Below are 23,402 nucleotides of genomic sequence, written 5' to 3' on the forward strand. Positions count from 1 at the left end.
TAATTTCCAAATTTTGGGCGACTTTTTAATGCTCATAACTTCTAAAATAATCAAAATTTTTAAACCGAACAAAATTTGTCTATAAGCTACATTATTTTTACGACCAATAATTCCTAAGAAATTAATGATTAAATATTGATAATCAAATTTTGTCAAAACATTGATTTTTTCCAACTATTACTTCTTTTAAGTAAAATTGATAAAAATTCCTATAAAACCGAAAAAGCAGCATCGATAACCAACAAAGAATAATAATAGGTTGGATTATAATAACAAGAATAATAATTGTTGTTGATATTAAATTTTCGCGAGTGCGGAGTATAATATGGATAGGAGTTGTCAGGGCCAGTGTGACCTTAGTGCGCCCCTCGCCCTCCACCACTCTGGATCTTACCACCAAGGCATCTTTACCTTGCACCGGGTTTAAGTGTGAGTGTGTCTCTTATCTATGTAACACACTGGCGTTATTGTGCTAGTAAATATATATCTATGTGGATAGAAACTGCATCGCCGCCGACCATTGCTAGGAACATCAGCCTCTTTGGCAAAAAAGACGTCACGTGTACGGCAATGTAATGCATCCTACCGCATAATACATCACAGCACACATATACTAAGTTATTTATATAGTTTTTATTTATTAAATAACCGAGAGGATTGCGGAAGAGATGATATGAAACATAAACTCACCGATTTATCAATCTCGTAGCTCTTTGTCTTCAATGTCGGGCTCTGACGATCAGATGCGTTTTTGAAATCTCTCTAGCAACAAAAACAATTGCTTTTTTAGTCTTTATCACGTCACCGAGCTAATTGCTATTGATATTGTTTTAATTAGGGTCATTACGAAGGTCGACTTTCGTTTTTTAAACGTACATCTGCTGGGACACGTTATCACGATTTTAAAACTGTCATTACTTTTTTAATAATTGGCCTTTTTTTATCGAGTTTATTTTATGTTAATAACAAGACTTTTTGTTACTTTTTTTTTTAATTCAATAAGAATTAAAATATAAATTTTTCAAGTTTTGAAGTAATTTGCAAATTTTGGAAAGTCTAGAAAAATGGTTATAACTTGTAAAATAATTTTAATTTTTAAACCGGGTGAATTTTGTCTTAAAGAGGAAGATTTAAGCTACTAATTTTGTTCTAAAAGTTTTTTTTTAGGACCATTAGTTCCTAAGATATTAATTATGGAAGGTTTATTATGATCAAATGTAAGTAATATCCAAATTTTGGTGCAAAAATGATCATAACTTGTAAAATAATTTTAATTTTTAAACCGGGTGAATTTTGTCTTAAAGAGGAAGATTTAAGCTACTAATTTTGTTCTAAAAGTTTTTTTTTAGGACTAATAGTTTTTAAGATATTAATTATGAAAGATTTGTAATGATCAAATGTAATTAATATCCAAATTTTGGTGCAAAAATGATCATAACTTTTTAAATAATCATAATTTTGAAACCAAGTGAATTTTGTAGGAACTAAGAGGTTATAACCTACAATTTTTGTTCCTAAGTTTATTTTTAGGACCTTTAGTTCCTAAGATATGAATTGTTAAAGATTTTATAATGATCAAATGTAATTAATATCCAAATTTTCGTGTAAAAATGATTATAACTTGTAAAATAATCAAGATTTTTTAACCGGGTGAATTTTTTAGTTAACGAGAAGGTTTAAGGTACATTTTTTTATACCAAAAGTTTTTTTCTAGGACCAATAATTCCTAAGATATTAATTTTTAGAGATTTATGTTGAACAAATCTAATTAATATCCAAATTTTGGTGCAAAAATGATCATAATTTGTAAAATAATTAAAATTTTGGAACCGGGTGAATTTTTTAACAAAGTAAAGACTGTGTGCTACAACTTTTGTCCCAAAAGTTTTTTTTTTTAACCAATAGTTCCTAAGATATTAATTATAAAAGATTTATTATGATCAAATCTAATTAATATACAAATTTTGCTGCAAAAATGATCATAATTTGGAATCAAATCAAAATTTTGAAATGGGATTAATTTTGTAGCAAAGAAGAGGTTAAAAGCTATAATTTTTGTTCCTAAGTTTTTTTTTAGGATCAATAGTTCTTAAGATATTAATTATGGAAGATTAATTATGATTAAATGTGATTAATATCCAAATTTTGGTGCAAAAATGATCATAACTTCTAAAATAATTAAAATTTTGGAACCGGATAAAATTTATCTTCACGAAGAGACTATAAGTTACAATTTTTGTTCGTAAATTTTCTTTCTAGGACCAATAATTCCTAAGATATTAATTATTAAACATTCATATTGATCAAATCTCATTAATATCCAAATTTTGGTGCAAAAATGATCATAACTTTTAAGATAATCAAAATTTTGGAACCGGGTGAATTTTGTAGTAAAGAATAGGCTATAAGCTACAACTTTTATATCAAAAGTTTTTTTTAGCACCAATAATTCCTAAGGTATTAATTATTAAAGATTAATAATGACCAAATCATTATTAGTGTCCAAATTTTAGGCAAACTTTAAATGTTCAGAACTTTGAAACAAATCAAAATTTTGAAACCGGACAAATTTTGTCTCAAAGGCTATAAGCTACATATTTGTCCTAAGCTTTTCATTCTGCGATCAATTGTTCCTAAGATATGAATTATTAAAGATTCATAATAATCAAATTAATATTAGTGTCCAAATTTTGGGCAAACTTTAAATGATCATAATTTCTGAAATAATCAAAATTTTGGAACCGGACAAATTTTGTCTTGAAGAAGAAGATATAAGCTACATTTCTTGTCCTGAGCTTTTTTTTTTAGGACTAATAGTTCCTAAGATATTAATTATTAAAGATTCATATTGCTCAAATCTCATTAATATCCAAATTTTGGTGCAAAAATCATCATAACTTCTAAAATAATTAAAATTTTGGAATCGGATAAAATTTATCTTCACGAAGAGACTATAAGTTACAATTTTTGTTCCTAAATTTTCTTTCTAGGACCAATAATTCCTAAGATATTAATTATTAAACATTCATATTGATCAAATCTCATTAATATCCAAATTTTGGTGCAAAAATGATTATAACTTCTAAAGTAATCAAAATTTTTGAACCGGATAAAATTTATTGTCAAGAAAAAGCTATAAACTACAATTTCAGTCTCGAGCTTTTTTTTAAAACTAATAGTTCCTAAGATATTACTTATTAAAGATTCATAATAATCAAATGATTATTTTCCAAATTTTGAGCAATCTTTAAACGTTCATAACTTAGTAAAAAATTAAAATTTTGGAACCGGACAAATTTTGTTGCAAAGAAGACGTTAAAAGCTACAAATTTTATTTTAAAAGTTTCTTTCTAGGACCATTAGTTCCTAAAATATCAATGATCAAATCTAATTAATATCCAAATTTTGGTGCGAAAATGATCATTTTTTTGTAAATAAACAAAATTTTGAAACCGGATTAATTTTGTAGCAAAGAAAAGTCTATAAGCTACAATTTTTTTCCAAAAGTTCTGTTCTAGGACCAATAGTTCCTAAGATATTAATTATGGAAGATATATTGTGATCAAATCTAATTAATATTAAAAAATAAAAAACTTAAAAAAAAGCTAATTTTCCATAAAATTGACGATTAAGAAAAAGAGTGTTAAACAGGTCTGAACTGCTCGATCTTAAGAGAAACCTCTTACTCGCACGAGGCATTTAAAACCCGGCATTAAATGGCTAAAAGAGAAAACGAGTTCCGCATTGAGGAGGATTGCTCAAGGTCGCGGTCAAAATTTAAAGGCCCGCGTAACAAGACACACAAACAAACACTTACTTTTTTCTTACGTGGCTGCATTTCTTCAAGGTAGTCCTCAAGGTCCATGACGATGCCTTCGTCGCAGGTGCCAGAAGTCGGAGTGCTGCCGGAGGAGCCGTCGGACTTGTTGACGAACAAGTCCTCGGAGTTCCTGGAGGTTCCCGGTCTGGAATGAACCGGCCAGGTCGAGGACCCGGGCGGCGAGCTGTTCAGAGGAACCGCGTCTTCGCTCAGAGTCGGAGAGGGCGTTCCAGTTCTCCAGGAGGTGTCGCAGCTGCTGTTGCTGTTGCTTGAAGGCGTTCCGACGACCACCTCGCCCATTCCTTTGGATCCCACACATTAGTTAGTCTCGGTCAACAACTAGAAATACTAGAGTGCTTACTGTTGTTCCTGGAACACTGGAACTGGCTGGAACATTGCTGCAAAGGGTGGTTCGGACTGTGCGGCGAGCAGGACAGCGACATCAGCACCAGGGCTGCTGTGCACTCGTCCATTCCCCCTTCGCGGTTCCTAGATTCTGGGGCGCGGCCGCAGCACTTCAAATTGTGGCAGATCTTTACGCCATTTTCTGTTACGCAGCACCCGCTGTAGGAACTTCGGTCTGATTCGTTCCCGGAACTTGGTCTGCGTTTGCGCGATCTGCACAAAGTTTTTTAATTGTTAATTATGGTGGAACTTTTGAACTAATAGGAATTTTTGAACCGGGTTAATTTTTTATTAAAGAGGAGACTTAAAGCTACAAATTTTGGTCCAAAAGTTTTTTTCTAGGACCAATAGTTCCTAAGATATTAATTATTGAAGATTAATAATGATCTAGTCATTATTAATATCCAAATTTTGGGCAAACTTTAAATGTTCATAATTTTGAAACAAATTGGAATTTTAGAACCGGATTAATTTTGTAGCAAAGAAGAGATTAAAAGCTACAAATTTTGGTCCAAAAGTTTTTTTTTGGACCAATAGGAACTGAGATAAAAATTATTAAAGGTTAATAATGATCGAGTCATTATTATCCGAATTTTGGGCAACCTTTAAATGGTTATAACTTTGGAACAAATTGGAATTTTGGAACCGGGAGAATTTTGTCTTGAAGAAGAAGATATAAGCTACAAATTTTGGTCCAAAAGTTTTTTCTAGGACCAATAGTTCCTAAGATATTAATTATTATAGAATCATAATGATCAAATCTAATTAATATCCAAATTTTGGTGCAAAAATAATCATAACTTCTAAAATAATCAAAATTTTGGAACCGGGTGAATTTTGTCTTAAAGAGGGGAATTTTAGCTACAAATTTTGTCCCAAATTTTTTTTTTCAGGACCAATAAATCCTAAAAAATTAATTATTAAACATTTATAACGATTAAACCTAATTAATATCCAAATTTTGGTACAAAAATGATCACTTCTAAAATAACCAAAATTTTGGAACCGGACAAATTTTGTAGTAAAGAATAGGCTATAAGCTACAACTTTTGTCCCAAAAGTTTTTTCTAGGACCAATAGTTCCTAAGATATTAATTACTAAAGATTTATAATGACCAAATCACTATTTTCCAAATTTTGCGCAACCTTTAAATAATCATAACTTTCAAAATAATCAAAATTTTGGAACCGGACAAATTTTGTCGCTTTTAGCCACAACTTATCCCAACAATTTTTTTCTAGAATAGTTTCCTAAATATTAATTTTTTAATAAAAAATTTCCGTCAAAAATGCCATTTTCATGGAAACTAATTTTTTCTAAATAAAACACTTAATGTACTACACTTATAATAATAAAATATATAAGACTAAAATTGCTAGTTGGAACTGTAATTTCCAGCCCGTTATGTTTAAAACTATAATTTTCCGATTGCGCTTTTTTTCCACCATTCTAATGTTCTTGTAACTTTTTATCCTGCAGTTTGCAAGGCCAGAAAAATTTCTACAAATTAATAAAAACAAAATTTTGAACCACATAATTCAAAATTTCCTTCCATCTATTAACTTTCTCTGAAATTTTCTTCCTGCATATTAATTAACAATTGTTGGATTGGATTAATGAGAAAGGACAAATAAAAGTGAACCGGAAATTATGGATGATAATAAATAGTATAAATTGGACCAATAGGAGATTAGTGAAGGTGTTAGCCTTAGCAGCACTAACCTTTCATTTGTTGTGTTACAAAATAATTGAATACGGGTTTTATTTACGAAATAGTGTGTCATATTACGCGGCAAGGTAATCCGGGAAAGTGGGTCAGTGAAATGCTACATTACTCCCATCAGCAAACGAACGCAAACGTGAACGTGAGCTGTGAGTGGAGGGAACTAACGAAAAACCGTGTTGCATATAATATAATATACTTTCTCTGGTTGGATACTGCTTGTTGCTTACTTGCTTACTTGCTTGGTTGCTGCTAAACTAGGTCATACATATTAACTTTTTAATCTTACAAATAATGACGCTGATATGGTTAACTTTTTCTCGGGTATCATTGTCTCTTACTGGCAATTGGTGGATCCCTCCCAATGAAATGTAAGTTGAGCTAACCCAATTTAGTCCTCGGCAGAGCCACCAGCATTGACCCAGTATACTTTTCCGAGGTTTGGAACGAAAACCAGGACCCTTTATTTATATAGATCACCTAGAGGGAAAATTGGGGAGTTTTTGATACTACTTTTGGTCCAAAAGTTCCAATAGTTCCTAAGATATTCATTATTAAACACTAAAATTAATTCATTCTAATTAATATCCAAAATTTGGTACAGAAATGGTCATAATTTGGAAAATAATCAAAATTTTGAAACCGGGTAAATTTTACAGTAAAGAAGAGGCTGTAAGCTACAACTTTTGTTCCAAAAGTTTTATTCTAGGTCCAATAGTTCCTAAGATATTAATTATTAAAGATTTATGATGATCAAATCTAATTGATATCCAAATTTTGGTACAAAAATGGTCATAACTTCTTAAACAATCAAAATTTTGGAACCGGATCAATTTTGTAGCAAAGCAGAGGATAAAAGCTAAAACTTTTGTTCCAAAAGTTTTGTTCCAGGTCCAATAGTTCCTAAGATATTAATTATTGAAGATTTATGATGATCAAATCTAATTGATATCCAAATTTTGGTACAAAAATGGTCATAACTTCTTAAACAATCAAAATTTTGGAACCGGATCAATTTTGTAGCAAAGCAGAGAATGAAAGCAAAAACTTTTGTTCCAAAAGTTCTTCTCTAGGACTAATAGGTCTTAAGATATTAATTATTGAAGATTTATGATGATCAAATCTAATTGATATCCAAATTTTGGTACAAAAATGGTCATAACTTGTAAAATAATCAAAATTTTGGAACCAAGTGAATTTTGTAGTAAAAAAGAGGTTAAAAGCTACAAGTTTTGTACCAAAAGTTTTTTTTTTAGGATTAATAGTTTCTAAGATATTAATTATTAAAGATTTATAATGATCGAATCTAATTAATATCTAATTTTGGTGCAATAATGATTATAACTTCTAAAATAATCAAAATTTTGGAACCGGGTGAATTTTGTAGCAAAGAAGAAGACAAAAGCTAAAACTTTTGTTCTAAAAGTTTCATTCTAGGACCAATAGTTCCTAAGACATTAATTATTAAAGATTAATAATGATCCAATCATTATTAGTGTCCAAATTTTGGGCCAACTTTAAATGGTCATAACTTCTGAAATAATTAAAATTTTGGAACCGGACAGATTTTGCAGTCAAGAAGAGACTATAAGCTACAACTTTTGTTCCAAAGTTTTTTTCTAGCACCAATAGTTCCTAAGATATTAATTATTAAAGATTAATAATGGCCAAATCATTATTATCCAAATTTTGGGCAACTTTTAATGTTCATAATTTTGAAACCGGATAAATTTTGTAGTAAAGAAGAAACTATAAGCTATAAATATGTTCCAAAAGTTTTTTCTTACGACCAATTGTTCCTAGGATATTAATTATTAAAGATTTATAATAATCAATCTAATATCCAAATTTTGGTGCAAAAATGATCATAACTTCTAAAATAATCAAAATTTTGCAACCGGATTAATTCTGTCTTAAAGAAGAAGCTATAAGCTACAACTTTTGTTCCAAAAGTTTCTTTTACGACTATTAGTTCCTAAGATATTAATTATTAAAGATTAATAATGATCAAATCTTTATTAATTACCAAATTTTGGGCAAGATTTAAATGTTCATAACTTCTAAAGTAATCAAAATTTCGCAACCGGACAAATTTTGTAGAAACGAAGAGACTATAAGCTACAACTTTTGTTCCAAAAGTTTTTTTCTAGCACCAATAGTTCCTAAGATATTAATTATTAAAGATTAATAATGGCCAAATCATTATTATCCAAATTTTGGGCAACTTTTAATGTTCATAATTTTGAAACCGGATAAATTTTGTAGTAAAGAAGAAACTATAAGCTATAAATATGTTCCAAAAGTTTTTTCTTACGACCAATTGTTCCTAGGATATTAATTATTAAAGATTTATAATAATCAATCTAATATCCAAATTTTGGTGCAAAAATGATCATAACTTCTAAAATAATCAAAATTTTGCAACCGGATTAATTCTGTCTTAAGGAAGAAGCTATAAGCTACAACTTTTGTTCCAAAAGTTTCTTTTAGGACTATAAGTTCCTAAGATATTAATTATTAAAGATTAATAATGATCAAATCTTTATTAATTACCAAATTTTGGGCAAGATTTAAATGTTCATAACTTCTAAAGTAATCAAAATTTCGCAACCGGACAAATTTTGTAGAAACGAAGAGGTTAAAAGCTACAACTTTTGTTCCAAAAGTTTTTTTTAGGACTAATGGCTCCTAAGATATTAATTATTAAAGATTAATAATGATGAAATCATTATTAATTGCCAAATTTTGGACAAACTTTATAGGTTGATAACTTTAAGAACAAATTAAGCATCTGAGTTGAACTAACCCAATAGAGCCCTCGGCAGAAGCACCAGCATTGACCCAGTTAACTTTCCCGAGGTTTGCCACGGTAACCAGGACCCTGGCCTGCTCCTTTTCCAAATAGGACACCCAAATAGGTCACGTAGGGAGAAAATTGGGGATGCGTTCTGGTTTTGTGCTCGAGCTTGGTACGAGCGACCTGGATCGACCGACCCCATTTCCGCTTCGTCAATAACTCCCGGATAACCTGCTTAGATTCGGGTGACCCTATTTCTATCTAGCTCTGGGGTGTAACGCAGTAGATAAATTGCCCTGGCTTTGTCTTGACAGTTTAATCAATTCTATCCGGCTAGACTACACCGACTATACGACCCTTCTGAATATCAAGGATTTTATTACGTTCATTTTTGGTCAATATCATCAAATCACTATTGTAATTAGATCATCCAAATTATAACTAGATTTTGGTGGCCATAACTTTTGAAATAATCAAAATTTTTGAACCGGACAGATTTTGTCTTAAAGAAGTGGCTATAAGCTACAATTTTAACCTTAAGTTTTTTATTTAGGACCAATAGTTCCTAAGATATTAATTATTAAAGATTAATAATGATCATTATTAGTGTCCAAATTTTGGGCAATCTTTAAATGGTCATAATTTTAAAACAAATTAATATTTTGGAACCGGACAAATTTTGTAGCAAAGAAAAGACTATAAAGTACAACTTTTGTTCCAAAAGTTTTTTTCTAGGACCAATAGTTCCGAAGATATTAATTATTAAAGATTTATAATGATCAAATCTAATTAATATCCAAATTTTGTTGCAGAAATGGTCATAACTTCTAAAATAATCAAAATTTTGGAACCGGACGAAATTTTTTTTGAAGAAAAAGCTATAAGCTACAATTTTTGTCCTAAACTTTTTTTTTAGGACCAGTAGTTCATGAGATATTAATTATTAACGATTAATAATGATAAAATCATTAATAATGTCCAAATTTTGGGCAACCTTTAAATGGTCATAACTTTTGAAATAATTAAAATTTTGAAACCGGACAAAGTTTATAGCAAAGAAGAGGCTTTAAGTTATAAATTTTGTTCAAAATTTTATTTTTAGGAGCAATAATTCCTAAAATATGTATTATTAAATGTTCATAATGATCAAATGTAATTAATATTCAAATTTTGGAGCAAAAATGGCCATAACTTCTAAAATAATACAAATTTTGGATCCGGATAAATTTTGTAGTAAAGAAGAGGCTATAAGCTGCAGCTTTTGTTCTGAAAGTTTTTTTTAGGACCAATTGTTCCTAAGATATTAATTATTAAAGATTAAAACTGATAAAATCATTATTAATGTCCAAATTTTGTGCAACCTTTAAATGGTCATAACTCTTGAAATAATTAAAATTTTGAAACCGGCCAAATTTTGTAGTAAAGAAGAGATTAAAAGCTACAATTTTTGTCCCGAAATTTTTTTTTAGGACCAATAGTTCCTAAGATATTAATTAGTAAAGATTAATAATGACCAAATCATTATTAGTGTCCAAATTTTGGGCAAACTTTAGACAATCATAACTTCAAAACAAATTCAAATTTTGAAACCGGACAAGTTTTGTATTAAAGAAGAAGCTATAAGCTACAACTATGTCCCAAAAGTTTTTTTTTCTAGGATCTAAAATTCCTAAGATATTAATTATTAAAGATTAATAATGACCAAATCATTATTATCCAAATTTTGGGCAACCTATAAATAATCATAATTTTGAAACCGGAAAAATTTTGTAGCAAAGAAGAGATTAAAAGCTAAAATTTTTTTACAAGATATTAATTATTAAAGATTAATAATGAAATTAAAAATAAAAATAAGAAGACGAAAGGAATGAAGTCATAAAATTGATAATAAGTATTTTAAAAAGTGAATTAATTTGATGAGCAATGAAAAAGCCAAGCCCTATTTAAATTAAAAATAAAAAAGGTGGATTGTGTCAGCACAGAAGCTCCGGAATGCGGCGTATCTGGCACGTGGGTGTGTTGCACACGTGTAGGCAGCCGATGCGGCTGCACTCTCATATATACCCAATGTATATATTACGACTGCACAACCTTCGCCGGAATTGTCCCAGTTAGCCTTCCTCTTCCTCAAATTTACTTTCCCAATAATCGAAAAGGGGTCTGAGTTTTTGAAAACTATTGCCGGTATCAGAGCCACAAGTTAAGTCGGATCCGATTCCTAAGACCTGACCTATTTCGCGGATCTCAAGTACGGTAATAGCGAGTAGAAGAATTTGTGTGCTACACACACGCAGCTGCTGCATCGATCGGCCTCGATCTGCTTGGCGTAGCGCTACGCCAGCGACCCTGTAATTTTGTCGTCATTCTAACTCCTTCTCTCTCCCTCTCTATCTCTCTCTCTCTATCTCACTCGAGCCCCCACTTCACCCACACCAACTCCCAACTGACCTTCTCTTTCGAAAAATAACTTTTATCTAGCCAGCAATAAATTTTAATATTTCATTTTTTATCATTTTATTTTCCACATTTACTATAATTAAAAAAAAAAATTATTTTAATTAATTCTTGCCACTCTGGAGATTAAAAAAAATTTTTTTCCGGCTTTTTATTCCAACCCAATTTTGAGAAATTAAATAAATAAAATTCGAGGTGGAAGCTTACATCAAAATGGCGGAAACATGTTTGAAAGCAAGATGGCGCTGTAGTAGAGCGGGAAAAATTATTTAAATCTTGGAAGATTTTTATAATGTCTAATTCTGCGAAAAATTAACCGATTTGAATGATTTTTTTTTTTTTAATGTTTGGCTTTAATAGTACTTTCGATAAAAATTACTAAAAAATTATTGCAAGTACCTGGGGCTGAATAATAATTTTTGACATCAATTATAATTGAAAAAAAATTATTTTAATTAATTCTTGCCACTTTAGAGATTAAAAAAATTTTTTTTCCGACTTTTTATTCCAACTTAATTTTGAGAAATTAAATAAATAAATTTCGAAGTGGAAGCGTGCGTCAAAATGGCGGACGTGTGTTTGAAAGCGAGATGGCGCTGCAGTAGAGCGGGAAAAATTATTTAAATATTAGATGATTTTTGTAATGTTTGTAACTCTGCGAAAAATTGATCGATTTTAACGAATTTTTTTTTTAAATGTTCGGCATTGAAAGTACTTTCGATAAAAAATTACTAAAAAAAAATTTCAAGTACCTAGAGCTGGATTATTAACAAAAAATGTAAGTAATTGTAACTTTTATCTAGCCAACAATAAATTTTAATATTTTATTTTTGACATCAATTATAATTGAAAAAAAAGTATTATAATTAATTCTTGCCACTTTGAAGATTAAAAAAAAATTTTTTCCGACTTTTTATTCCAACCCAATTTTGAGAAATTAAATAAATAAATTTCGAGGTGGAAGCGTGCGTCAAAATGGCGGACGTGTGTTTGAAAGCGAGATGGCGCTGCAGTAGAGCGGGAAAAATTATTTAAATATTAGAAGATTTTTGTAATGTTTGTAATTCTGCGAAAAATGGATGGATTTGAATGAATTTTTTTTTGAAATGTTCGGCATTGAAAGTACTTTCGATAAAAAATGACTAAAAAATAATTGCAAGTACCTAGAGCCGGATTATAAATAAAAAGTGTAAGTAATTGTAGATTGAAAATGCACTTGACCCATTTGATGAGACCGGGAATATTTAGGAGGGTATTGATTGACCCGATTTAACAAACGCCGGCCGGCATGGAGTACTCGGAGCTAGAGTAGTTTAAATTGCGCGACCGACATTACGTAAGTTAACCTACTGACACAGTAGCGTAATTTTACGTATCCGAGTGTTAATTTTCTTGGTTGGAGGTTTTCGAGCAGTCACCGCACAGCATACACAATATGTGGTATGTATTGTGAAGCATCTAGCCTCTAGCCTGCTTGGCTCTGCTCGAATCGGTAGGATAAAATATTGCATGTGATGTAATTAAGCTGTCCAACTTACCCGGGTACGTGTGGCACGTCTATTGAGTGAGAGGAGGCGCGTTTGCGGTCGCCGGCCATATCTGCTAGTCTTGCAAAGTCCGTGTCTTGATCCGCTAATCGCGCACTCTTTCGCGATTCCAGTAGACGAATCTCGTCGATCCGCTTTGTCAGTCTCATTGTTCCCTAGAATTTATTATTTATAATTGTTATTATAATTATTCCTGGCATTATCATTTTAGTCAAGGTTGCTTTATTATTCTGTCAGTTTAAGAGCAGTCTTTTATGTTTTTATCATTTATGTCCATTATTCACAGCTCTTTATATTTTAGGAGCTAAATAATTTTAGTCATAACTTCTGAAATAATCAAAATTTTGGAACCGGGTAAATTTTGTCTTAAAGAACAAGCTATAAGCTACAACTTTGTCCCAAAAGTTTTTTTCTAGGACCAATAGTTCCTAAGATATTAATTATTAATCATTCATAATGATCAAATCTAATTTATATCCAAATTTTGGTACAAAAATGATTGTAACTTCTAAAATAATCAAAAATTTGGAACCGGGTAAATTTTGTCTTGAAGAAGAAGCTATAAGCTACAATTTTGTCCTGAAAAAATTTTTTTAGGACCATTAGTTCCTAAGATATTAATTATTAAAAATTTATTATGATCAAATCATTATTAGTGTCCAAATTTTGGGCAAACTTTAAATGTTTATAACTTTGAAACAAATCAAAATTTTGGAACCGGACGAAAATGAAGTAAAGAAGAGGTTATGAGCTACAATTTTTGTCCTAAAAAAATTTTTTTTGGAGCAATAGTTTCTAAGATATTAATTATTAAAGATGAATATTAAGTAAATCATTATTAGTGTCCAAATTTTGGGCAACCTTTCAATGATCATAACTTTTAAAATAATCAAAATTATGGAACCGGATGAATTTTGTTTAATAGAGGGGGCTTTAAGCTACTAATTTTGTTCCAGAAGTTTTTTTTTGGACCATTAGTTCCTAGGAAATTAATCATTAAAGATTAATAATGATTTAATTATTATTGGTGTCCAAATTTTGGGCAAACTTTAAATGGTTATAACTTTTAAAATAATCAAAATTTTGGAACCGGACAAATTTTGTCTTGAAGAAAAAGCTATCAGCTACAATTTTAGTCCCAAGCCTTTTTTTAGAACCAATAGATCCTAAGATATTAATTATTAAAGATCTATAATGACTAAATCATTAAAAATGACCAAATTTGGAGCAAAAATGATCATAACTTATAAAATAATCAAAATTTTGGAACCGGACAAAATTTATCTTAAAGAAGAAGCTATAAACTAGAATTTTAGGCCCAGGCTTTTTTTTTTTAGGACCAATTGTCTCTAAGATATTAATTATTAAAGATTCATAATGATGAAATCATCATTAATATCCAAATTTTGGTGCAAAAATCATTATAACTTCTAAAATAATCAAAATTTTTGAACCGGGTGAATTTTGTCTTGAAGAAGAAGCTATAGGATACAATTTTTGTCCTAAAAAAAATTTTTTAGAACCAATTGCTCTTAAAATATTAATTATTAAAGATCTATAATGACTAAATCATTAAAAATGACCAAATTTGGAGCAAAAATGATCATAATTTTTGAAATAATCAAAATTTTGGAACCAGACAAAATTTATCTTAAAGAAGAAGCTATCAGCTACAATTTTAGTCCCAAGCTTTTTTTTTTAGGAACTATTTTTTCTAAGATATTAATTATTAAAGATTCATAATGATCAATTCATTAAAAATGACCAAATTTAGAGCAAAAATAATCATAACTTTTAAAATAATCAAAATTTTTGAACCAAATAAATTTTGTCTTAAAGAAGAGATTAAAAGCTACAAATTTTGTACCAAAGTTTTTTTCTAGGACCAATAATTCCTAAGATATGAATTTTTTAAAATTAATCATAAAAAAAAGCAAAGTTTCTAACAATTCTTAATTTTAGAGCAAACTTTAAATGGTTATAATTTTAAAAATAACTAAAATTTTGGAACCGGACAAATTTTGTCTTAAAGAAGAGAATATAAGCTACAAATTTCTTCCAAAAATTTTTTTCTAGCCCCAATAATTCCCAAGATATAAATTATTAAACCTTCATAATTATCAAATTTAACTATCCAAATTTGGTACAAAAATGATCATAACTTCTAAAATAACCAAAATTTTAGCCTCCAATAAAATGAATCCTAAAAAAGGGTCTTTAATTTACAATTTTCTTGAAACTAACAACAAAGCTATCAACAACAAAGTAGTAAATTCAAATTAGTCACTATAAGTATAGATTACAAAGCCAGACAAACATTGTCCAAGTTTTGTAGATAAAACTACTAATCATTCCTAACGAGGGTCAAAATTCAATGACTCTTTTTAGCCGTAAGTATTCCTAAAAGCCGATACAATAATTATTAACAAATTGTAATAATTCCCTCGAACTTTCTTAAAAGACAAATAAAACCTCATAAAGTATAACGGAAGGCCCCATATTTAAATAATAACCTTATTAACAAAGAGATTTTTATATATAACGCAGTGAGTCAATGAATTATACATAGAGCAAAGTCCGGCCTATCATTAAACTCTTTAATTACGACAAATAAAGTGCGTGAGCACCTGTTACTTTATTGAGTATTTTTATCTTAAAAAAACACGATAAAAAAACAATAAAAAGAAAACAATTAATAAATAAATAAAATAATACATATATATGTGACATTACAATGACAGCGGATAAGTGACGTCACAATGTTTACGTCAATACCACCTCCCTTAATAACAACACAGCGTCCATAAATAATAATAATAAATATAAAGGGGCTGGAGAAAAACTTAGGAAAATTACACCATAATATGATTTCGTAGATCTGGTTAGATTCCTTTGTTAGGCTACTTACAAGGAGTGGGAGTAGAGTCGAGGTCGTGGACGCGAGGGAGGGAAAGGGAGGGGAGGGGAGGGGAGGAGTAAGGGGAAGCCTGAACTGGTTATGCCGACCGGCTGGCTGAGCCGGCACTTGGTACAACGTTTCGCCGGCCGGCATCAACCATCTACTATTCTAATGTATGTATTTATATACGCCAATATATATGTAATGTATCGCTGGTGTATGTACGGACTACGACAAATCTATCTTTGGATTCAACGCTTGCTCAATCAATTTCAATAAGGCCTCGTCGACATACTAATGACTAGCCCTTTTTTTTTTTCTTTTTTTTTTTTTCAAATTAATCGCGCCTATACTTCAAATTTCCTTAGTCGGCCATTTTGCGCGCTCAACAAGATGGCCGTTAGCCATATGGCGAGTTTGCCATTGAATTGTAATTAAACCCGGGGGATTTTTTGCAGCTACCCTGGATTTTAGTAAAGTACACGAGTGAGAGATTGCAAAAATGCAAAAATTAATTAATTACCGCTCGGGTGAAAATGGCGTTAAATTAGTCAAAAGAAAGTTGGAGTGCAAAAAACCACGCCCAATTGGAAAGTTTTCATAAGAATCTTTCTCTTATTAAATAATTTAACGGTTGATGTACTTGGGTGTAAATTATTACGTGACTAAATAGAAAGCTCTATATTTGTTGTCAAGGGAATAGAGCGGCTGGACAAATTGCGCAGCCGCGCCGTAAATAGGTGACCTATTTTCTGATAATAATAATGAAAATAAACTTACCTCCTGACCAGTGGGAGCGAAAACAACGTCTACTTCATCCAGATGTTCTCGATGTTGGGTGACCTGAGCGTTAACCTCCCTGCCGTTGAACGTCAGGTAGACTCTTTGTCCTGGAACAAGCCTGGCGCTGGTGACAGACCCGAACCCTGGACCAATAAGGTCGCGATCTGCGAACTCAGTGGTAGGACTCGGGGGCCTGGCGGTTCCAGGAACCGGGTCGAACCTCACAGAGTACCGGGTCTTGGGTGTAATCCTTAAACCAGCGGACTCCGAGGCGACCGTCGAGGCCGGAGTTTTAACCGCGTGAATCACTCCACTGTAGTACATTCCATCGTTACCCGGGGCACAAACTCGCGTCCCGATGATGCTCCGTTTGGCCAATCGCTTTCCCGTGGACATTTTGTTTTATAAAAAAGAACTAATTAATTCCAGAGTATTAATTAATTAATTCAACACTCAGTAGCCAGATTGTATTATTACTTCCCTCTGGAGCATATTTAAATATTGTTAAAGAAAACAACTGACGGCTAAGTCAACAACTCGAGGCCAATGTATGGTCTGTTGACGGTATCACCATGTGACGCACAGCTGAGAGCGACCGGGTGGGACTGAGCCAACTCTCAGCGGCTTTCACTCTGCCGGCCGGCCGACCGGGCCACCACCAGCTTAAACAGCTGATAGATAACAACAAACCCACGTGACCACGACCTCTAGGTCTCATTGGTCCAGGCTTGTGACCTACTTTGCTGATTGGTCGCCCCACTACGTAACAACCCCACTGTTAAGATACTCCACTAGCTTCTCCCACTGCTTACTGCACAATGACAACTACCAAATGACGAATTGTCATCAACCGACATTAATACCAAGTATTGAGCTTTGACATTGCTGTCAAAGTCGCTTTTGGTATTTTATCGTCAGAAAATCCGTGTTTTTTAGTGTCTCATTTGTAGAGATTTGTTGTTGCGATCGAAAAAAATCTATACCATAATAAGCTAACTCATGACTAATCAGCTACCAAATTTTTCGGTTTTATAGTTAGTGCCTCAATTACAAGCTTTGTTCTTTAAGGGGAGCGCCTTTATTTTTACCGTTTTCTCAGCATTTTTTTTATTTTTTTAATTCAGAAGGAATTATCGAATAATTTTGAAATTTTCGAGGGTTATTTATTGTGCATTGAAGTACTGAAAAAAAAAAAAATTTTTTTTTTTTCAAAATGGCCGCCGTAAAAATGAATCTACCGAGACCCTGTCGGAAAAATACATCAATTTGCGGACGTTCTAACTTCTCTGATTTGAAATTAAAAAAATTAGCTTGCACGTGTTCTTAAAGCATATATCTTCTAGTTAAAGTCAAAAAATCGTAAATTGGCACACAAAAAAAAGTTTTTTACCCATTTTTTCAATAGTTTTTTGGTAAAAAGGGTTAATTTTTGTAAATTTTTTTGGAATGTTAAAGGCTTAACTAAAAGCTATTACTATAAAGTAGACGTGTAAAAAATTTCATTGGAATCAGTTGAGAACTTTTAACGAATTATAACTTACAAAATATTTTTTGGATATTATACTAACAATGCAAAAAAAAAAAAAAATTTCACATGTATCGCCCCCCCCCCGCCCCCCTTAAAACAAAGCTAAGTTTTAATTAATTTAAATTGTTGTTGCGAATGAAAAAAATCTAAGCCCTTAAGGTAGCTCATGAGCTAGCAAATTTTAGGGTTTAATAGTTAGTATTTGGGTATGAGCCTCATTTACCAGCTTTGTTCTTAAAAACAAAAATAATTAAGATTGTTTAGCTGATGATTAATTAGCTTAATTGTAATAATAAACGGCCTCGGTTTATGTCAGCTGGAAAGACCAATGACGAAACGCCGGTTGGAATATCTTACCAAGCTGAGTGCATTAATACACTCTCTCTAGTGCGCACGCGCCAGAAAACTCTTTGTGCACTTTGTTCTGAAATATAAAAAAATATAATCATGGGTGAATTTTGCGGATTTTTTTTTATCCAAGAAAATTTAGAAAATTAAAATTCTAGAGATTAGATTACAATCCCAAAGTTAAGAAACTGCAGTCTAAATATATAAGCTATTATGCAATGAGCTTCTGACGAATAAAACTAGTCGAAGCGTTTTTAAATAGCATTTAATTAAGTGTACAATTTTATTTAGATTTATTTTTATTTACATTATTGCAATGCGATATTATCTATTTGCTCACACTGAGAAGGGACGATGGCGATGCACCCAAGTGCTGCTATTATTTTATCAATAACTTTGTGATGATACCGGGTACCACGTAAATTGCTGATAACACTCGCCTCGCTGCTTGCCGAGCTACTCAAGTCTGACGGTAAGGACATCTTTATGTCTTCTATTATTCCTTTTTCTACTGTTAGGGTCAGGTTTACCAGGTCTGATGATGAATTTCCGGAACAGAGTTTTAGGAGACGGTTTACTGTGAAGCTGGGGGTTTTTCCGTAAATCCAATCCCAGGAACGGAATTCTGAGATTAATTTATTTAGACCTAAAAAAAAATTAGTTTATTTAATCTTCATTTTTTTTAATCATTTCTTAATAAAAGATTTTTTTTTTAATATTCTGGAGGGTCAAGAAAAAAAATGATTCAATTTAAATCATTTCAAATTAGATTTCTTAATCAGAGATTAGAATTTTTTCTAATCTATATTATTAAGAGAATTTATTATGATAATTTAGGCTGCATTAGAGAAAATTTATCTCTAGATACATAATTGAGAAATGACCTTGTATCTCGAGAACTATTGACATTTTTAAAGATATAAGCTGATTCTGATGTTACACTCTTCAAGACCTTTCATTTGAGTACCCACATCAATTTTTCATATATTTTATATATTTATATATATATGTATATATATAAAAAATATATCAAAAATGCATGTGGGTACTCAAATAAAAGCTCTTAATCAGTGTAACATCGGGATGAGCTTAAATCTTTAAAAATGTTAATAATTAAGATATGACCTTGTATCTTGAGAACGATTGACATTTTTAAAGATATAAGCTCATCCTGATGTTACACTCATTAAGACCTTTAATTTGAGTACCCACATCAATTTTTCATATATTTTATATATTTATATATATATATATATGTATATATATAAAAAATATATCAAAAATGCATGTGGGTACTCAAATGAAAGCTCTTAATCAGTGTAACATCGGGATGAGCTTAAATCTTTAAAAATGTTAATAATTAAGATATGACCTTGTATCTTGAGAACTATTGACATTTTTAAAGATATAAGCTCATCCTGATGTTACACTCATTAAGACCTTTCATTTGAGTACCTACATCAATTTTTCATATATTTTATATATTTATATATATATGTATATATGAAAAATATATAAAAAATGCATGTGGGTACTCAAATGAAAGCTCTTGATGAGTGTAACATCAATATGAGCTTATATCTTTAAAAATGTCAAGAATAAAGAAATGACCTTGTATCTTGTCAACAAATGATATTTTTAAAGAAATAAGCTCATCCTGATGTTACATTCATCAAGACCTTTCATTTGAGTACCCACATCAATTTTTCATATATTTATATATATTACATATATGTATACATATATGAAAAATATATCAAAAATGCTTGTGGGTACTCAAATGAAAGCTCTTGATGAGCGTATTATCAGGATGAACTCATACCCTTAAAAATGTCAATAATTAAGAAATTACATTGTATCTTATCAACTAATGACAATTTTAAAGATATAAGCTCATCCCGATGTTATACTCATCGAGACCTTTAATTTGAGTACCCACATCAATTTTTCATATATTTATATATATTACATATATGTATATATGAAAAATATATCAAAAATGCATGTGGGTATTCAAATGAAAGCTCTTGATGAGTGTAACATCAGGATGAGCTTATATCTTTAAAAAAGTCAATAGTTAAAAAAGTACAGTGCAATTTAACAAAAGTCATTGTTTAATAAAGCAAATTTTTATCGTTAAATTATTTAAAATTTTATTTTACTCCAAAAAAAAATTATTTTTAATCATTTCAAATTAAATTTCTTAATCAGAATTCTTTAAATTCTATTTAACCCTCCAAAAAAAAAAAAAAAATAGTTTATAATAATTTCAAATTAGATTTCTCAAAGAAAATTATATTCTGCAAAAAAAAAAATATGATTATTTTAAAAAATAAAAATTTACCTGGAAACCAATCCTCAGTAGGATTAACCATCTGAAAGCCCTTCTGCTTAGCAACCAGCGCATCCCCGCCATCTTTAACCACCAGAGGATCAGTCCTAAGAAACTCCCATCCCACCGCATCAACCAGTTCATCAAAATTAACCCTCGAATTAATCTCCTTCAGATTCTTAACTTGCGACCTAGTAGACTCAGTAGCATTGGTCACAATGCCAATCTCCTTTTTCTCCAGAGCCATCTTAAGAGTCTTCTTATCAGAACTGATCAGCAGAGTACAGTGATGATAAGCATTAGGCCTCCCAAGCTTAGCAGCAGTCCCAGAGATCTTATAGTCTCCCTGAATCACAATATCCTCCCGCTTATTAATGTGACTCTGGATGCCCCAGTGTCTGTAGAGAGCCCTGGTGATAATCTCCAGGTTGTACCTCCTGTTGTACTTCTCTCTAGTCGTCAGGAAGGAGAGATTGAGGTTCCCGTGGTCGTGGAAGACAGTTCCTCCTCCGCTGTTCCTCCTGACCAGGTTGATGTTCTTCTCTTCAAGAGCTTGGACGTTAGCTTCCATCCAGGGGTTCTGGTGGCGCCCTATTACCACACAAGGGTTGCTCTTCCAGAGTAACAACACGTGGTTCTTTGATAAGTCGTAGTTCCGGTAGAGCCAGTCTTCTAAAGCCAGGTTTGTGAAGATGTCCTGGGACTGTGATATGAACACTGATTTTTTTATCTCCAAACTTTTGGAGCAAAAAAATCTGACCGAAGGTCTGAAGCGCAACATTTTTTTTTTTTTTAATTTATACAAAATATTATTTTTATTTTAATATTATGGTTACCGCTTGGACTTTATTTATTTTTTTTATTTTTATTTTTTTTATTTTATTTTTTTTATTTTTGATTATATTTTTTTTTTATTTTTTTTTATATTTTATTTTTTTTATTTTTTATTTTTATTTTTGATTATATTTTTTTTTGTTTTTTTTTATTTTTGATTTTTTTTTTATATTTTATTTTTTTTATTTTTGATTATATTTTTTTTTGTTTTTTTTTTATTATATTTTAATTTTTTTAATTTTTAATTTTTTTTTAATTTTTTATTATATTTTTATTTTTTTTAATTTAAGATTTTGTATTATATTTTTTATTTTTATTTTTATTTAATGTATTAAAAACTCTAGAATTTAATAAAATTATTTATCTATTTTTTTTTTTTTTACACAGTGTTAACCTCAAAATATAAAATATTTAATTTATTTTTTTGATCATATTGTTAATAAAAATTTATTTCTTTATTAATTTGCCTAATAAAGTTATTAAATACGTTGCAATATTAAAAAATTTAGCACTGTTTTTTTTTTCCTCTAAATTAAAATAGATAAAATAAAAATAAGTGTGAAGTTAACTAAGTATCAAATTATCCCAAAAATATGGTCCCTGATTTTTTGATTGGTTGAAAAATCAAAGCGCGCAATTTAAATTCTTAACCTTAAATGTAAGATTTTCAATTGATCATATTAAGAATTTTTTTTTTAGTTTGCCCGAAGTTGTCAAAAACAACGTAGCAACATTTAAAAATCTTGCACTTTTTTTTTTCCTGTCCAAGTTCTTGATAATTTTATACTATTATAGTTAATTTTTAATTAATAATCAGTCTTAACACTTCAGTCTTAGCACTTGGTGTTTTTTTTTATTAAAAAAACACCTTTGTGGTTAGCGACACGTCACTCTGGCTGGCTGTGATGCTGATCAGGTACTCGTGAAGTGCGATTGTCTGGTGCAGCCACTTCCAAGTTTGGTCCAGGGTATTGATACGGTATCGGATACCCAAACAATCTCGTGAGTCCTTTTGCATTCCTCTGAATACCTTTTTTTTTATATTAAAAATGTAATTTTCTTTTATGGAAAAAGGCGCGAAATTTTTTTTGGTTATTTTTTAGACTATAGTAATTTTATTAATTAATAATAAGCGACTGACTAAGTTTAGATTGTGAATAACAATACCTTGGATTGAACTCGAGGTATATGAAGCTGATGATCCTCCGAGTGGTGGTAACTCTCTCGGCTCTCGGGGTGATAGGTTATCTCCCAGGGCGCAAAGTACACCAATGTGCGTTGTAACTATGCGCATGGCGGGTTGATACTCTGCGCATGGCCACACGCAGCGCCACCATCTTGGGAGAGCGCCTATTTTATCTTACGAGTTGCTGATTATTTCGTACAATGGGTCAGACTTTTTTAATTTGTTAATAGAATTTTTATTTAAAAAATAGATATCTTGGAGTATTAAGGTCAATGATAAGATTTTTTTATGGCAACATTGTAGTCTAGATTCTGGATGAAATTATTTTGATTTTTTAGATTAGAGTTTTTTTTTTAAAGATCTTTGGCCTCGTAATTATTTATTATTTTTTTGTGATTAGAAAATTCTCGGATGATGAATTAGTTTATGCAGTTATTGGGTAAGGAGAAAATTTTTTGGATTTGTTACTAATTATTGCAATAGAAATTTACTTTTAATATTTTAGTTAAAAATTTAATTTTATTAAAAATTAAAAACTATATTTTTTTTAATTAATTATTCAAAATTTTTAATAAAGTTTAGATTTAATTTAAAAATCGAAAATTTTGAATAAGAAACTAGCAACCTTGTGAACTATAAAAAAATAAAATTTTGCTTTATTGAATAATGACTTTTGTTAATTTTAACTGTACTTTCTTAAATATTGAAGTTTTTTAAGATATAAGCTCATTTTGATGGTACACTT

At 30.6% G+C, this 23,402-nt stretch overlaps 3 protein-coding genes across 5 annotated transcripts; all 3 read right to left on the bottom strand.

Moving 5' to 3' along the window:
- Nucleotides 1-690: 690 nt before the first annotated feature.
- LOC123274933 (zinc finger protein 395-like) lies at nucleotides 691-16,825 on the bottom strand (the record flags this gene model as incomplete). The annotated part of the gene is given in 5 exon segments (XM_044742744.1): nucleotides 691-762; nucleotides 3,818-4,122; nucleotides 4,182-4,438; nucleotides 12,739-12,902; nucleotides 16,427-16,825. Coding segments are annotated over 5 exon segments (1,197 nt in total), but the record flags the coding sequence as incomplete, so codon positions are not given.
- Nucleotides 16,826-16,906: 81 nt separating this feature from the next.
- LOC123274934 (lipoyltransferase 1, mitochondrial) lies at nucleotides 16,907-21,464 on the bottom strand. Of its 3 annotated transcripts, none has more exons than XM_044742747.1 (3): nucleotides 20,650-21,464; nucleotides 18,646-18,951; nucleotides 16,907-18,381 (listed from the first exon to the last, which is right to left on the bottom strand). In XM_044742747.1, coding segments are annotated over exons 1-3 (1,077 nt in total). In that variant the 5' UTR covers nucleotides 21,419-21,464; the 3' UTR covers nucleotides 16,907-18,379. The 3 variants fall into 3 exon arrangements, with proteins under 3 accessions (XP_044598682.1, XP_044598681.1, XP_044598680.1); XM_044742746.1 differs by having other exon boundaries at nucleotides 18,613-18,951; XM_044742745.1 differs by lacking the exon at nucleotides 16,907-18,381 and having other exon boundaries at nucleotides 18,602-18,951.
- A 618-nt stretch (nucleotides 21,465-22,082) lies between these two features.
- LOC123274936 lies at nucleotides 22,083-22,876 on the bottom strand. The gene is made up of 2 exons (XM_044742748.1): nucleotides 22,639-22,876; nucleotides 22,083-22,501 (listed from the first exon to the last, which is right to left on the bottom strand). The coding sequence occupies exon 2, from the start codon at nucleotides 22,487-22,489 to the stop codon at nucleotides 22,328-22,330; it is 162 nt and encodes a 53-aa protein (XP_044598683.1). The 5' UTR covers nucleotides 22,490-22,501; nucleotides 22,639-22,876; the 3' UTR covers nucleotides 22,083-22,327.
- Nucleotides 22,877-23,402: the final 526 nt, after the last annotated feature.

This window comes from Cotesia glomerata, unplaced genomic scaffold (genome assembly GCF_020080835.1).
Source record: "Cotesia glomerata isolate CgM1 unplaced genomic scaffold, MPM_Cglom_v2.3 scaffold_96, whole genome shotgun sequence".
Classification (NCBI taxonomy): Eukaryota; Metazoa; Arthropoda; class Insecta; order Hymenoptera; family Braconidae; genus Cotesia; species Cotesia glomerata.